This window comes from Martes martes (assembly GCF_963455335.1).
Source record: "Martes martes genome assembly, chromosome: 16".
Taxonomy (NCBI): domain Eukaryota; kingdom Metazoa; phylum Chordata; class Mammalia; order Carnivora; family Mustelidae; genus Martes; species Martes martes.
Genome location: NC_137904.1, coordinates 23,548,716 through 23,564,989, shown reverse-complemented (window position 1 = coordinate 23,564,989; position 16,274 = coordinate 23,548,716). Strand labels below are relative to the sequence as shown.

General features: G+C 38.2%; 1 protein-coding gene across 2 annotated transcripts in view; it reads left to right on the top strand.

Moving 5' to 3' along the window:
• Positions 1 to 16,274, top strand: part of NLK (nemo like kinase) — a 164,446-nt gene that overhangs the window by 127,588 nt on the left and 20,584 nt on the right. For both annotated transcript variants that reach the window (XM_080826570.1, XM_080826569.1), the window contains exons 4-6: positions 5,971 to 6,077; positions 7,546 to 7,631; positions 13,056 to 13,265. In XM_080826570.1, coding sequence (XP_080682696.1) covers positions 5,971 to 6,077; positions 7,546 to 7,631; positions 13,056 to 13,265 — 403 coding nt within the window. The remainder of the gene's footprint in view (positions 1 to 5,970; positions 6,078 to 7,545; positions 7,632 to 13,055; positions 13,266 to 16,274) is intronic.

The window sequence follows — 16,274 nt, the reverse complement described above, 5'->3', positions numbered from 1 at the left end:
GTTTTTTTTTTAACTTTTTTGGAAATTTTCAAAAATACAGAAAAGTAGAGACAATAGTGTAATAACTATCACATTTACCCAACACCCAGATTTAACAGTTATTCATCATTTTTCCAATCTCATCTCCTCCCTTTTTATTGAGGGCCTAGAAAAGGGAGGCTGGAGTTATTTTAAACTAGATCCCAAACATCAAATTATTTTACCTACAAATACTTAAATACGCGTTTCTAACTGTTAAGGACTTTAAAAAACCTAACCATTATGTCATTATCACATCTAATAAAATTATCTAATTTCTTACTATTCCCTGATTTCCTCAAAGATCTCTTTTTAAATCAGGTTTGTTTGAATCAGGTTCTAAACAAAGTCCATATATTGCATTTGGTTATTACATCTTTTGAGACTCCCTTATCCCAAACATTCCTACTTCCTCTTCCCCTCACATATCCAACCCCCTTTTTTTGGTTATTTATTTGTTGGAGAATTTTTCCTGAAGAATGTTCCACATTGTGTTTAGCTGATTACTTCTTCATGGTGTCTTGTTATTTTATTCCCCATATTTCTAGGAAACTGGTCATTGGAGCTAGAACATTGATTATATTGAGATTTGTTTGGGGGGGTTGTTTTGTTTTGTTGTTTTTGTTATTTTGAGAGAGGCTTCATGAGGTGGGGGAGGGACAGAGGGAGCAAGAATATTAAGCAGGTTCCATGCCCAGCACAGAGCCCCAAATGGGGCTCAACATGGGACTTGATCTCATAACCCTGAGATCATGACCCAAGCCGAAATCAAGAGTCAGGAGCCTAACCAACTGAGCCACCCAGGCACCCCTATATTGAGGTTTTTTAAAGACATGAATATTTTCTGGCAGTGGTGTGAATGTCACAAATTAAGTGTAGCTGGGGTTGAGTGGTGGGCTGAGGTGATGCTGATCAGTTTCCCTTTCAAATGGTTTTAGCAGCCATTAATAATTGGTGCTTGTATCCGTGATGTCATAGAGGTTGAAAATGGCAATTTTTTTTACTCAGGTAGCATTGCTTCTGCATTGATTAGCTGAAAGTCTTCTATAAGAAACACAGTGAACATTCAGTATATTTTATTACAGTTTTTAAAATGATAACTCAGAAAAAGAAAGGAAGATAAAATCCAGCCATTGAAACAGTCTTAAACATAGTCAAGTCCAATTTTACTACTGTGTAAACTTAGGTTACTTGCCTTCTGTTAGCCTCAATTTCCTCATCTATAATTGGGAATACTACCATCTCCTTGCAGGAATGCCATGAATATCAGATGAGGTGATACATTTAAAATACTTAGTAGAGTACCTAGTGGGTACTCCAAATGTGTGTGTGTGTGTGTGTGTGTGTGTGTGTGTGTGTGTGTGTATACATACACGCACATACTATATATATAGTTCATTCACCCAACAGTTGTTTATAGGAGACTTAAGTGTGTGCAGACATGTGTGTCTGAGAATTTGAGAAAGACTTGTGAGCAAAACAGATAAAAACACTTGCCCTCTTGGGGCAGGGTTGGGGAGACAGATAAATAGTAAACACAACAAGTAAATTATATAGGATAAGTACTAAAGGAAAGGAGACAAAGTAGAGCTGTGCAAGTGGGTAGCTATTGTATAAGACATGCAAGATGCAGTATTAGAATGGTCGAGGTAGGCCTCCTTCAAAAGATATGGTTTGAACAAAAACACAAAGGAGGTGAAAGAGTTATCCGTGGTTTCTGGGAAAGCCCATTCCAGGCAGAGGGAACTGCTAGAGCAAAGGCCTAAGGTCATAGTGTATCCAGCATGTTTAGAAAATAGCAAAATAGCAGAAATGATAGGAGAGAAGGTCAGAGAAGTAAGGAGGACAGATCATTTAGGGCCCTGTTAGGGACATTTTAATGACTTTGGCTTTGACTCTAAATGAAATGGGAAACTTTTGCAGAAGAGTGACATAATCTGGCTTTCATTTAAGAAAATGTCCTGTGAAATGTAGCCAAGAAAGTAAGATGAATTGATGAATGGAAAGAGCCAAAGATAAACATGTACTAAAGCAAATACGGCAAAACGTTAAGTGTAGAATCTAAGGGGTGGCTGTATATATATGGGTGATCACTATTTAATTTTTTTCAACTTTTCCATGTGTTTAAAAATTTTTATAAGAAGAAATTTTAAGTGGGGCGCCTGGGAGGCTCAGTGGGTTAAAGCCTCTGCCTTAGGCTCAGGTCATGATCCCAGAGTCCTGGGATTGAGCCCTGCATCAGGCTCTCTGCTCAGCAGGGAGCCTGCTTCCCTGCACCCCCCACGCCTGCCTCTCTGCCTACTTGTGATCTCTGTCAAATAAATAAAATCTTTTAAAAAAAGAAATTTTAAGCTATTAAGAAAAAGATCTAAATCTAATCCTGGTAATAATATCATAATTTAACTGATACGTATTGTTTTATAGAATGAGTCTAACATGTCACTGAAGACTCTCCTTAGGAAATTCCACCTGTAAAATCCCATTTTCTCACTAACGTTCATTATGGAGTAGAATGTAATTCTTTGGAAAGAATCTGATTAATAAAACCTAGAATAAAAGTAACTTAAGAATATGAAAACATTAAAATTACATATATATTGTATATGATATATGATATAAAATAGAGTGTATTTCCATATAATATATATTCTATATATATTATATAATAGAGTAACTGTCAATATATAGACAATTAGAAATAAAAGAGTCAAAATTTATTCTGGCTTGTGTGTCTTAGAAATCTAAAGGTCTTGGCCCAAGGGAGGTAACAGTGGACATGATAAGAAGTAGTCTAATTCTGTGGCTAAATTTTGAAAGAGCCAACAGGATTTTCTGATGGATTAGAGGTAGAATAAAAGAGAAAAAGAGAAATCTAGGATGACTCCAAGGTTTGTGGCTTGTGGTATTAGCAGCTTGCTGGAAAAATAGGTTTGCTCTAACAAAGCTTACGACTAAAATAAATGATTTGGTGGGGGGATGGAGAATACACGTTTGGACAATTTTGGACAGTTTGAGATGTCAATTAGACATCCAGAGGAGATGATGGGTAGACAGTTTGATAAACAAGGCTGGACTTAAGGAAACAAGATTAACTAGAGATATAAAGTTGGGAGTCACCTGCATGTATATTGTTTAAAGTCTTGGGATTGGGTCCAATTTCCCAAGAAAATGAGTGTGTAAAGGCAAGAGAACCAAACCCTGAGGCATTTCAACATTAAATGGTTGGAGAAGGGAAACAACAAAGAATTGAGAACAACGAGTGAGAGAAAAGAAAAACCCACAGTTGGGTGTTCTAGAAGCCATTTGAAGAAAATGTCTCGAGGGCATTTTGACTGTGTGTCCAGTGTTACCAGTTATTAATTATCCTCCCTACTCTCAAGTTGTTACCACTTGCTTTTGCTAAAATGTTAAATTAGAAGAGTTTTTAAATCATTCTGCCCAGATAATGACCACTTGTTATAAGAGTCTTTAAAGCTCATAAAGGTAAAATCCAAAGCCTAACAGTACTTTTTAAAAATTTAAGTTTTGAAGGCAGATTCCTTCTCATCTTTATTTTTATATTCCTAGCATTTACCCTTACAGCGAGCGTATACATGCTAAAATAGGAGACCTGGGGCCATCTTAGTTCATTTATAGTTCATGCTAAGCACACTAAGACTACATCAGCCCCTTAAGATGGTCTGTCTTCTAGGACTAGCTGTGGGACAATACTGATACTGTGTTTTACAGGCTGTCAGATGGGTTGTCCTTTCAGAAGATTCCATAATATCGCTCTGGAAGAAGAAAGTTAGGATCTGAAGAGCTAAGGAAGAAAGCAGGATAACTCTGCAGCCCAGTAACAGCTCTGCTTTGTTGCCGTTTTGCCTTTCCCTGCTTTCAGTTGTACAGGGCTAGGGAGCTTTAGTGTTTTAACTCAAGGCATCCAAAGAATTTGAAACCTGGTAGGAATCTCCTGAAATCAAGGGTACTCTCCCCTTGTCTTAAGGAAGGTTAAATTTAAATTATAAAATTCACCCAAACTTGTAATGAGTCCTTAACTGTGCGCAGGGTAAGACATGAATTTGCCCTATTTTAAATATAGCAAAAGAGTTACCTTCACACGAGTTCTGAATTCCACATCTTCATTGCTCCCTGGGCTCCATCCATCCAGCCTTTGATCATCTGCCATGTGGTGTTTGAACAAAACCCTGAGGGTATTAAAGTACAAAGCATAGGAAGCTTCAAACTTAATAAAGGAGCCATAAATGTAAAAAAAAAAAGTTAAATAAAAGAATTAAGATTGTGGGTAGATTTGGATTTTAACTAATCATTTTGCACATTTCTAGGAGTACTATTCTTTGTAAAGTAACTTACGCCACTGTTGATGGGGAGGTTGTCATCCTTTCCATTGGTGCCGTGGTGGCCTAGAGTGAGACCCCCACCACGCCTCTCTTGTTTGGATTCAAAGGATGCTCCAGCAACATGTTTGAATAGACCCGAGACTATTTGGTCTTCACATTCTTCCTGGCCTGGCTGTCATTTAAAACGTTTATCCTTGGGGCTGCTGGGTGGCACAGTTAGCTAAGCGTCTGCCTTTGGGCTCAGGTCGTGATCTCAGGGTCCTGGGATCAAGCCCTACATTGGGCTCCCTGCTCAGCTGGGAGCCTGCTTCTCCCTTTCCCTCTGTTGCTCCCCCTGCTTGTGTTCTCTTGCTTGTGCTGTCTCTCCCTTTCCAATAAATAAAATCTGTAAAAAATAAATAAGTTAAAATGTTTATTATTTTTGAGAAGATATTTGCCAATGACATATCCAATAAAGGGTTATTTTCCAATATATAAAGAACTTATGCAACTGAACCTCCCCCCCTCAAAAAAAAATCAGTTAAAAATAGGCAGAAAACAGATATTTCTCCAAAGACATACAGATGGTCAACAGACACATGAAAAGATTCTCAACATCTCTTGTCATCAGGGAAATGCAAATCAAAACTACAATGAGATGTCACTTCATACCTATCAGAATGGCTAAAATCAACAACGCAAGAAACAACAGGTGTTGGCATGGATGTGGAGAGAAAAGAGCCCTGGTGCACTGTTGGTGGGAACACAAATCAGTATAGCCACTGTGGAAAACAATATGGAGGGTCCTTAAAAAAAATAAAACTGCCTTAGGATCCAATAATCTCACTACTGGGTATTTACTCCCAAAATACAAAAACACTAATTCAAAGGGATATGTGCACCCCTATGTTTATTGCAGCATTATTTACAATAGTCAAATTGTGGAAGCAACCCAAGTGTCCACTGATAGATGAATAGATAAAGAATATGTGGTACATAGACACACAATAGAATATAAAGAGGAATGAAATCTTGCCATTTGCAACAACTGTGGATGGATCTGGAGAGTATAATGCTAAACAAAACAAATCAGTTGGAGAAAGACAAATGCCATACGATTTCACTCATATGTGGAATTTAAGAAACAAAACAGATGAACAAAGGGAAAAACCACACTCTTAACTATAGAAAACGAATACCAGAGAGGGTGATTGGGGGGATCGGTGAAGGGGGATTAAGAGTGCGTTTATCGGGATGAGCACTGAGTACTGTATAGAATTGTTGAGTCACTATATTGTACACCTGAAACTAATAGAACACTGCGTTAACTACATTGGAATTAAAAACTTAATTTTAAAAGTGTTTATCCTTATTTTTCGTTTATAATGCTGATTATAGAGACAGTTTATTTCTGCTGACTTTGAATGGTGAATTCTTTAATTTTGGCCGTTTTTTTTTTTTTTTTTAAATTTTGTGAGGGCTGGAATTTTTACTTCTGTCATGCTGTCTAGAAGCTTTTTTTCCCCTAAGCTTTTTCCAGCTTTAAGAATGGAAGTTATTCTTTAGACCTACTGCCTACTTTGGGGGGCTGGGGGCTGAATTCTCGGAATTCTCCTTAACTTAAAACCTCAAGATATGTTGTCACAGAATTGATGCAGAGTGACCTACATAAAATTATCGTCTCTCCTCAACCACTCAGCTCAGATCATGTCAAAGTTTTTCTTTATCAGATTTTGCGAGGTAAGCTTTTCTTTGTGAAGAAAACTGTAGTGTCACTGTATAAAGTGAAATGTTTTGCTTTTCATTTGAACTTTAATCTGACCTTCCAAGGCTTTTTTCTTCCCTAACGACTTTTTTCTTTTGACCAAGGTGTATTTAATAATCTCTACACTTGATGTTAAATAAGAAGCTTTTAAGGGTGGCCAAATGGTTCGTATTTCCATGGGTGGAAGAGAAAGGCCTAATTCATTACTCAGTTAAGTAGGTTAATGTAGGGAAAGTAAATAAGCAGGATGGTTTGTGGAACCCTGTGGTCTGTCACAAAGTTCCCTCTAAACAGGAATATGCGGTGATTCCAGGTGAATATCCAGGTGATTCCACTGAAAAATAACTGTGTTCCCTTCCCTATGGATGACGTTTATTCTTCAAGTTTTGTCAGAGTGTTGGTTGGTATACCTGAGTCCAACTCTAAAAAAACCAAAATGACTCTTAAAAGCCCAAGGATCGAGGAGGCTGAGAAACAGCCAGCTAGGTGATTCTCCAGACTGGCTCATTAGAGAGCGCCAACTCGAGGGAGAGGCAGTGTGAGCCACATTCCTGGAGCTGCCTCTGGCCATCAGGTTTGTCCTTTGCAATTTTGCTGTTACAAATGGAGAATTGTTTAAAGAGCTTTCTTACCTAGTAAAATATTCTTCCTCAGCTCCCACACCAGGATTCATAGATTCAGTTATTCTTTATGGAGATTAAAAAGCATCTGCCAACAGAATGAAAACAAACACAAAGTATTAAAAACTAGGATGTTCACTCTCCATAGATTTGTTGCTATTCTATGGCAGAACGAAGATATTGGATATTGGATTTTTTTTTTACCCTTGTAAAATACATATATATATATATACACACACACACATATATATATATAATTTGCTGTGTTTTATTCAGAAGACTCAGCCTTGAAGCTGTGACCTTTTTCTAAAAGCAGTGCTAAAGTCAGTCTTTTAAGATGTGAAAAAATAGTTGAAAGTAATTAACTACCCCTCTTGAATATCAGTGATGGGGAATACTACTGACAAACCTGGGCAGGTCACTGAATTTTGTCTGATCAGTGAAAATCTGCCCTGGGAAGGGCTCCCTGGTGAGTGATGAGGATTTGTGGGAGCTGGCTCAGAATCATAGGTTGAGCATACCAATAGCCAAGCTCGAGTAGCCCCCCACATGTAAGAGCAATCCAAGAATATTGGTATGGTCAACTTTAATTCCAGCACCTGAAAAGCTTATCTGTAAGTTGTGTAAACATTTGGTGATACTTTATTTTACAAAATGACAGGTTCTTGAGGTAGGACTAAATCAAGCTTTTAATAATGTTTATTATGTCATTATTTAAAGAACAACCTTAAATCCTGTATTCTCTGTTACTATGGTTTTTCCCAGATCATTGGTTGAGTGAAAAGAATTAAATATCTGCAGTTAAACCCATTTGTTATTTCAGGTTTGAAATATCTCCATTCAGCTGGCATTTTACATCGAGACATTAAGCCAGGGAATCTCCTTGTGAACAGCAACTGTGTTCTAAAGGTAGCTTTTCAGTTTCTTTAAATATCTGAGAAAAATTCAGAATGTCAAGGCAGATTTAAGAACAATGTGTCTTTGTGAAAGAGTTAAAGTTATTTTCATCACTTTACCAAAAATTAAAGAACTGAGTTTTCTCTAGCAATATCACTAGTCATGGCCATAGTAACTGATTTGTCAACTTGACTCATGATTTCTTCATGAGAGTTTGCATATGTTTTGGAAACACTGAAATTGGAACTACAGTGTGACCAGGAAGAAGATAGAGAAGGTAATTTCTTTTTAGATTGTTCTATTGCTAAAGGAAGTATGTATCTAAAGAATTATTTCAAGATTAGTAAGTTATTTATATGAGAATGAAGTATAGCTTTTATAAAGACTGTGTTTTGGGGGGCACCTGGGTGGCTCAATTGGTTAAGCGACTGCCTTCAGCTCAGGTCATGATCCTGGAGTCCCAGGATCGAGTCCCACATCGGGCCCCCTGCTCATTTGGGAGTCTACTTCTCCCGCTGACCTTTCTCCTCTCTTGCTCTCTTTCATTCTCTCTCTCTCTCTCTCAAATAAATAAATAAAATCTTAAGAAAAAAAAAAAAGACTGTTTTTGCACAGCTAACATTTCTATGCCCTGTGTGACAGGTAGCAAAATAGGGAAGTGAAAACACTGAAAAGTGAAAATATTAGGGGCGCTTGGGTGGCTCAGTTGGTTAGCCACCCGCCTTTAGCTCAAGTCATGCTCCAGAAGTCCTGGGATCAAGCCCCATGTCAGGCTCCCTGTTTAGCAGAGAATCTGCTTCTCCCTCTGCTCCTCACCCTATTCATGCTCTCTCTTGCTTGCTCTCTCAAATAAATAAAAATAAATAAATAAATAAATAAATAAATAAATATGAATAAATAAAAAAAATAAAAATAAATAAAAATAAATTTTAAAAAAAAGTTAAAAATACTATGCCAGAAAAGGGTCAAATATATTTGACTATATAGTAGCCAATTCTGCTACTCCTTCTAAAGGGGAATTGATTACAGGATTTAATTACAGTAGTAGCCCCCAAATTTCAAGCCATCAATTTCAATTTTACTTTCCCCTAGTATCTCCACCTACCCTCCACCTGTTGTTTCTTGTTAGAGTGGCTCACAAATTGCAAAATCCACATTTTGCATTTCCCTGCCTCTAATAGATGTATTAGCAGAACTCCTAGTGAGAGGCCCACCATATTTTCTCCATCATAGAAATTAGAGATGAGGGCCTTCCTAGAGTTGTGTCCTCTCTGTGTAAGCAAATTTAAATTCTATTTTATGAGTGGCTACGATATTACATGGTGCTTCAGTCTGCAGTAAATACTCTTCTTAACATTCCAACTGATAATATTTGAAAAAGAAAACTTTGTTTTTGTTTTTTGTTTTAATAAAGAAAATAAAGTTTATTTATATTTAAGTTTAAATAAATAAAGATTTGGGGGTGCCTGGGTGGCTTAGTCGTTGGGCGTCTGCCTTTGGCTCAGGTCATGATCCCAGGGTCCTGAGATCGAGCCCCGCATCAGGCTTCTCGCTCCTCAGGAAGCCTGCTTCTCCCTCTCCCGCTCCCCCTGCTTGTGTTCCCTCTCTTGCTATGTCTCTCTCTTGTCAAATGAATAAATTAAATGTTTTTAAAAATAAATAAATAAATAAAGATTTGTTTATTTGGAAGAAAGAAGGTGCACAATGGGGAGGGGCAGGGAGAAAGGGAGAGAGAGTTCCAAGCAGACTCCATGCTGAGCACAGAGCACAATGCAGGGCTTGATCTCACTGAGATCATGACCTAAACGGAAAACAAGAGTCAGATGCTTTAACCTACTGTGCCACCCAGGCACCCCAGGAAAACTGGCTTTTAGATGTTGCCTGCTTTATAAGTTATCAAGATGTCATTGTTACTTAGCTTGATGGCAGTTAAACTAAATATTAAAAGCAAGTATATAAATGAATATCATTTTATATTTTAAAGGCTTTCTTTAAACTCTGGGCCAATTTTCTTTAAAAGCTGGTATGTTGGGACACCTAGGGGGCTCAGTAGGTTAAGCCACTGCCTTCAGCTCAGGTCATGATCCTAGCATCCTGAGACTGAGTCCCACATCGGGCTCCTTGCTCAGTGTGAGCCTGCTTCCCTCTCTGCCTCTGCCTGCCACTGTGCCTGCTTGCACGCACATGTGCGCACTTGTTCTCTCCCTCTCTCTCCCTCTCTGACAAATAAATAAGTAAAAATCTTTTTTAAAAAAATGGTATGTTAATACTGTGAATAAAAACTCCATTATAGCCTTGAAGAATTGTTCCTGATGTAACTCTAGAAAGATTTTTTTTTTTTTAAGCTATCTTTGGGGCGCCCGGGTGGCTCAGTGGGTCAAAGCCTCTGCCTTCGGCTCAGGTCATGATCCCAGGGTCCTGGGATCAAGCCCTGCATCGGGCTCCCTGCTCCTTGGCGAGCCTGCTTCCTCCTCTCTCTGCCTGCCTCTCTGCCTGCCTCTCTGCCTACTTGTGATATCTGTATGTCAAATAAATAAATAAAATCTTAAAAAAATTAAAATTAAAATTAAAAAATTAAAAAACTATCTTTCAGGGGCGCCTGGGTGGCTTACTCCGTTAAGCATCTGCCTTCAGCTCAGGTCATGATCTTAGGGCCCTGGTATCCAGCCCAGTGTCAGGCTTCCTACTCAGCAGGGAGTCTGCTTCTCCCTCTCCCCTGCCCCCACTCATGCTCTCTCTTGCTCTCTCTTCCTTCTCTCAAATAAAATCTTTTTAAAAAAAGGGGTGGGGCACCTGGGTGGCTCAGTGGGTTAAAGCCTCTGCCTTCGGCTCAGGTCATGATCTCAGGGTCCTGGGATTGAGCCCTGCATTGGGCTCTCTGCTCAGCAGGGAGCCTGCTTCCTCCCTCTCTCTCTGCCTGCCTCTCTGCCTACTTGTGATCTCTGTCTGTCAAATAAATAAAATCTTTTTTTTTTAAAGCTATATTTCATATTTCCCCTGAAAACAACTAGTATTGTAGTTCAGTCTCTTTGCACAGAGAAATGAATTGTTCCCAGTGTCCACTAAAGTAAACATTCCTTCTATAGATCATTGAGTTCATTTCCCCGCTACCTTTCCACTTTTTAAAGAGAGTTGCGGGGCGCCTGGGTGGCTCAGTGGGTTAAAGCCTCTGCCTTCAGCTCAGGTCATGATGGGATTGAGCCCCGCATTGGGCTCTCTTCTCAGCAGGGAGCCTGCTCCCCTTCCTCTTTCTGCCTGCCTCTCTGCCTACTTGTGGTCTCTGTCAAATAAATAAATAAAATCTTAAAAAAATAAAATAGAGTTGCACCCTATCCCCGTAACCATAATTTAATTTTAAAAACAAATTTTTTTATCCTTAGGTATTTATTCTGTTCAGACCAAATCAGTTTTATGACAGCTTAAGCCAGTTTCTTCTTATTTTGGTTTCTGGTTGGAGAACTTCACAAAGCGTTGTGTTTAGAACCTGTTTTGCTTGGTGCCATTACCTGCTTGAGGTCCATTTTTCAAATAATCTCTTATGGTATTATAACTTCTAGCTACCTGGACGAGTAACTAGAGGAATATGTCATTAATGAATAAACAACACAAAGATCAGGATAAACTGAAATTGTGCCCCACTCCTTTGACTTGTCTTAGCAGCCTACTTTTAAGACCCAAAATGGAGTTCCAAGCTACAGATACTGATTCTCTTCTCAAATGTATAAATTCATCAAAAATAACTATGATAAAACATTTCTTTTAAATTAGTATCCTTTCATATTCTGAATATATTTTGTTTCCTATTAAGCACAAAATGGATAATTTTGTTGGAAATCTCATTATCTTTTTGGTTATCTGATCATATAAGCTTCTTACTTTGGGTTTAGCTTGTCTTCCAGATAAATTGCCAAACATGACTCCAGACAGACTGGTCTTTTTAACAAAGGACTTGCTTTATAACAGAAAACATTTCCTGTCCGGTGGGTGGTTGCTTGTTTTTTCTTGTTTTGTTTTTTGTTTTTTGTTTTTTTACTATAAATACAATAAAGATAGAGGAAAATTGATTTAAGTTCTTTGGTTTTGTTTTGTTTTAAAAGATATCCTAAAACATCATGGCCAAGGAAGAGAGTTTTTAAAATATGTGTTATTTGAACACTAGCCTTTGGGAGAATTTGATAAGCAACTTAGGATTTGGGGGTTTGTTTGTTTTGTTTAATTTTTCCTTTTTGGTATGGTTTTCAAACATTTTTTAAGCTGCCAGACCCTTTTTTTCAAATAAGATCTTATGCTGCAACCTCAACTTAGAAAACAGTGTTAGTTCATCACTTATAATATTAACTCATGAAGTTGATCAGTGAGGATGCTGGAGTTTGGAAAGCTGTTACTCTCTTATCTTAACCTCAGTGCTCCCACATTTTGTTTTGGTGGCCCAAAATAAGAAAATCTTATTTTCTTAATATGAGAAATTCCTGAAAATAAGCAGAAGTTGCTGGTGGTGCTGCTCACCTTGCAACCTCAGCATCCTTTTCAATGAAACAGAAATAACAAGAAAAGATTTATTCCCAGGTCTGCATATAAATTAACCAATTGTTCTCATTTACTATTGTGTTACCGGGCTCTAGCATACTATCCAAACCATAAGAGGCATTCAGTTAAATATTTACAGCACAAAGAAATGAGTGAAACTAGTAACATTGGTATTCTACAGTGTAGTACATTTTGACATACATATTTGAGTGTGAATAGTATTTTAAATAGATAGGTACATGGGAAGTTGAGGACTCAGTTTGAAACCCATAAATATAAAGAAATTTTACTATGTGTATTCCATAAAGATGGTGAACATAGCTCAGGAGGTCTTTAAGATAGGCCCCCCTTTTTTTTTCCTATAATTCCTTGATAAGCCTTGAAAATACATAGTTTGGTTTCTACATTAAACCTAGAAATAATGCATTGAGCTGTCTTTTTGCTTTGCTTATCAGTTAAAAAGATGAGCGAGAAAAAAAAATTTTTTTTAAGATTTTATTTATTTGACACACAGAGAGCACAAGCAGGGGGAGTGGCAGGCAGAGGGAGAGAGAAAAGCAGTCTCCCTTGCAGAGCAGGGAGCCCAATGCAGGATAATATCCAGGACCCCAGGATCATGACCTGAGCCAAAGGCAATCGCTGAACCAACTGAGCCACCCAAGCACCTGAGGAGAATATTTTTAAAATACATCATTTTATGTAGAAATAAGGAAGTTTGAGACTTTTTTTCCTCTTATACAAATAAGAGCAAATCATATATTGACACAAATATACAATACCTGTATCATTGAAAACTTTTCAATGTTCAAAGATATATCAAGATTCTGATTTTTTGCTTATTGTGTTTTACTTTATATATCTGTAAATATATTTGTCTCTTACAATATTTTGATAATCTTTTCTATTTAGATTTGTGATTTTGGATTGGCCAGAGTGGAGGAATTAGATGAATCCCGTCATATGACTCAGGAAGTTGTTACTCAGTATTATCGGGCTCCAGAAATCCTGATGGGCAGTCGTCATTACAGCAATGCTATTGACATCTGGTCTGTCGGATGTATCTTTGCAGAACTACTAGGACGAAGAATACTGTTTCAGGCACAAAGTCCCATTCAGCAGGTATGATTTTACTTTAGGCTTTAGTAGCTTTCAATTCTATTACAGATTTAAAGGAAAAACTGTCTTGCACACGTGTCTTGGGCTTATTCGTTGTACTGTCTAAATTGCTTTCAGCAAATTGAGGTTCACTTAAAATTCAGAAAGTTAGGAAGTTGAAGATGACAGAGAGATTTATTCTGTAACTTACGAACCTATTAGAGGGAGTGTTGACTTTATTACATGCACTGATGCGTAGCAGCTGACTGCTGTAACAATTTGCACAGGTGTAATCTTCTGTAGTTAGAGGGCCTCTGTTCTTTCTGACTGAATGGGTCAGACCTGAAAATGTATTTGATGGCTTCATGTACTTACACTTTATGCTTAGAATATAAATTGTGAGTGTTGATTTCCTTAAATATGAACATTTAAGAACATTTCTAACCTTTATTTTGGAGCTAACATATTTAAATATGGCAGAGAACATTAGAAGCTTATTAAAACGTAGCTTTAGGAAACCATTCATGATACTTTATCTGCCCTAAGAGTGAATTCGTTACCCTCCATGTTTTCTTGGGATAATTCCTAAGTACTTTTTTATCCATAAATCTTAGCAATAGTGTTTGCATGAGAATAATGTAACAATGATGTGCTTAGTCTTCAGAATCAAATTGGTGGGTTCAAATCCTAGCTCTGTCACTTACTGTCTATTAATTCTTGGGCAGATTAAACCATTCTGAGGATTGTTGTGCAGATTAAAAGTAATAAGCTGAAAATGAGGCCTGGCACATAGTGAGCTCTCAACAAGTGTTAGCGGCTGTGATAGTGATGCCAGGATGCTCGGGATGCAGCGGTAAATAAGACAAACTTAGTTCCCGCCTTTGTGCGACTTTCACATGAGACAAAAAATAAATAAGTACACAAATAAATATAAAGCTAAGTAATGATAAATTCTGTGAAGAAAAATTGAACCAGGTTAGGGATAGGAAATGATGCTAGGGCAAAGCAGTGCTAAAGGATTCTCTGAAAGGATGACATTTGAGGAGTGGCTCAAGTGAAATGAGGGAGCAAGATACTGGGTGAGTTCCAGGAAAAGGACAACCAACATAATTCAGCTCCTGAGGCAGGAACAAATGTGGCCTGTTGGAGGGATGGCATGATCAAGGGAGAAATCGTAGGAGACCAGGTCAGAGAGAGAGAGAGAGCGAGCCTGACCGTGGTGACTGGATAAGGACTTTGGATTTTATTCTGTCCAAAGTGTAATGGAAAGCTGTATGAAGGTTTTGAGCAAGGGAGTGTTATGACTTGATTGATCACATTTTTAAAAATCACATTTTAAAAATCACCCTGACTACTGTGTATCTTTGTAAATAATACCTGCACTTGACCCAAAATGGAGTAATTTCTTTTATACTCTTCTAGAAAAGAATTAACTGATACATTAGAAACTGTATCTGCTATGATCAGCATTTGAAATTATTTCTCTGCTATACATTCAGTCTATTTTTATCAAGTTTACATCTTAAAAATTGATCCTGGTGATAAAAAAGTATCATATGTAATAATAATGTTGGGTACTATTGACAGTACCCACTTTACTATTCAGTTTTTTTTAGAAAGTAGATTTTAATGGACTACCTGTAAGACCCATCATGTCTGGACATGAGACATGTCTACCATACAGAAAAGCTTAAATAGGGGCACCTGGTTGGCTCAGTGGTTTGAGCCTCTGCCTTCAGCTCGAGTCATGATCTCAGGGTCCTGGGATCGAGCCCCGCATCGGGCTCTCTGCTTGGAGGGGAGCCTGCTTCCCCCCCTCTCTCTCTGCCTACTTGTGATCTCTGTCTGTCAAATAAATACAATCTTTAAAAAAAAGAGAGAAAAGCGTAAATAAAAGTTAAGGGATTGTTCGGGACACCTGGGTGGCTTAGTCATTTGAGCTTCCCACTTGACTTCAGCTCAGGTTATGATCTCGGGGTTGTGGATCAGCCCCACATTGTGCTTAAGATTCTCCCTCTCTCTCCCACCCTGTGTGTGTGTGTGTGTGTGTGTGTGTGTGTATACACGCGTGTGCGCACGCACGCACATGCGTGTTCTCTCTCAAATAAATCTCTTTTTTTTTTAAGATTTATTTATTTATTTGACAGAGAGAGAGACAGCAAGAGAGGGAACACAAGCTGGGGGAGTGGGAGCGGGAGAAGCAGACTTTCCACTGAGCAGGGAGCCTGATGCGGGGCTTTATCCCAGGACCCCGGGACCACAACCCAAGCCGAAGGCAGATGTTTAACAACTGAGCCACCCAGGCATCCCTCAAATAAATAAATCTTTAAAAAATGGGGGGGGTGTTCAATTCCTGTATATTGAACAAGGATCTTGGATTGCTGCTGGAAAGAATACATATATATTCATATACATATGAAGCAACTGGCATAGGTAGGATTCAGCTATCTTATTTCCTAGAGAAATGCATAGGGTCTTGAGTTTGCCAGTCTGATGTAGCCACTGACAGAGAACTCGCATCTATCTATCATCAGTGTATTTTAGGATGAGAAATCAAGACATAAAGTGGGAAAAGAATCTAACTTCTAAATGGAAGTAGTTATTTTCTGTAACATTTTCTCTGTATCTTTAAGAAATAAAAACCCTAGCAGATTTCATAAAAATGCTTCTCATCCATGGATCTTACCCATTTTAGACAACTTTCTGAATGTTCCCGTTGGTTTTCATGAGCCAGTCATTTTCTTCTGCCTTTGTGGTAGTTGTTGTTAGAGGTCTAAAAGTATCACCAACACATTTTTTCCAAAAAGCTTTGTATAGAAATCTTCTGTGGGACACAGCTGCTTGATCCTCTCCATTATCCTGGAGGGCAGTGATCCTTACCTAAACTTAATAGGTTGTTTTTGTTTTTGTTTTTTAAGATTTTATTTGACAGAGAGAGAGAGTGCATGAGCAGGGAGGAGGAGCAAGGGGAGAGGGAGAAGCAGCTCCCCACTGAGCAGGGAGCCTGATGTGGAACTCGATCCCAGGACCCTG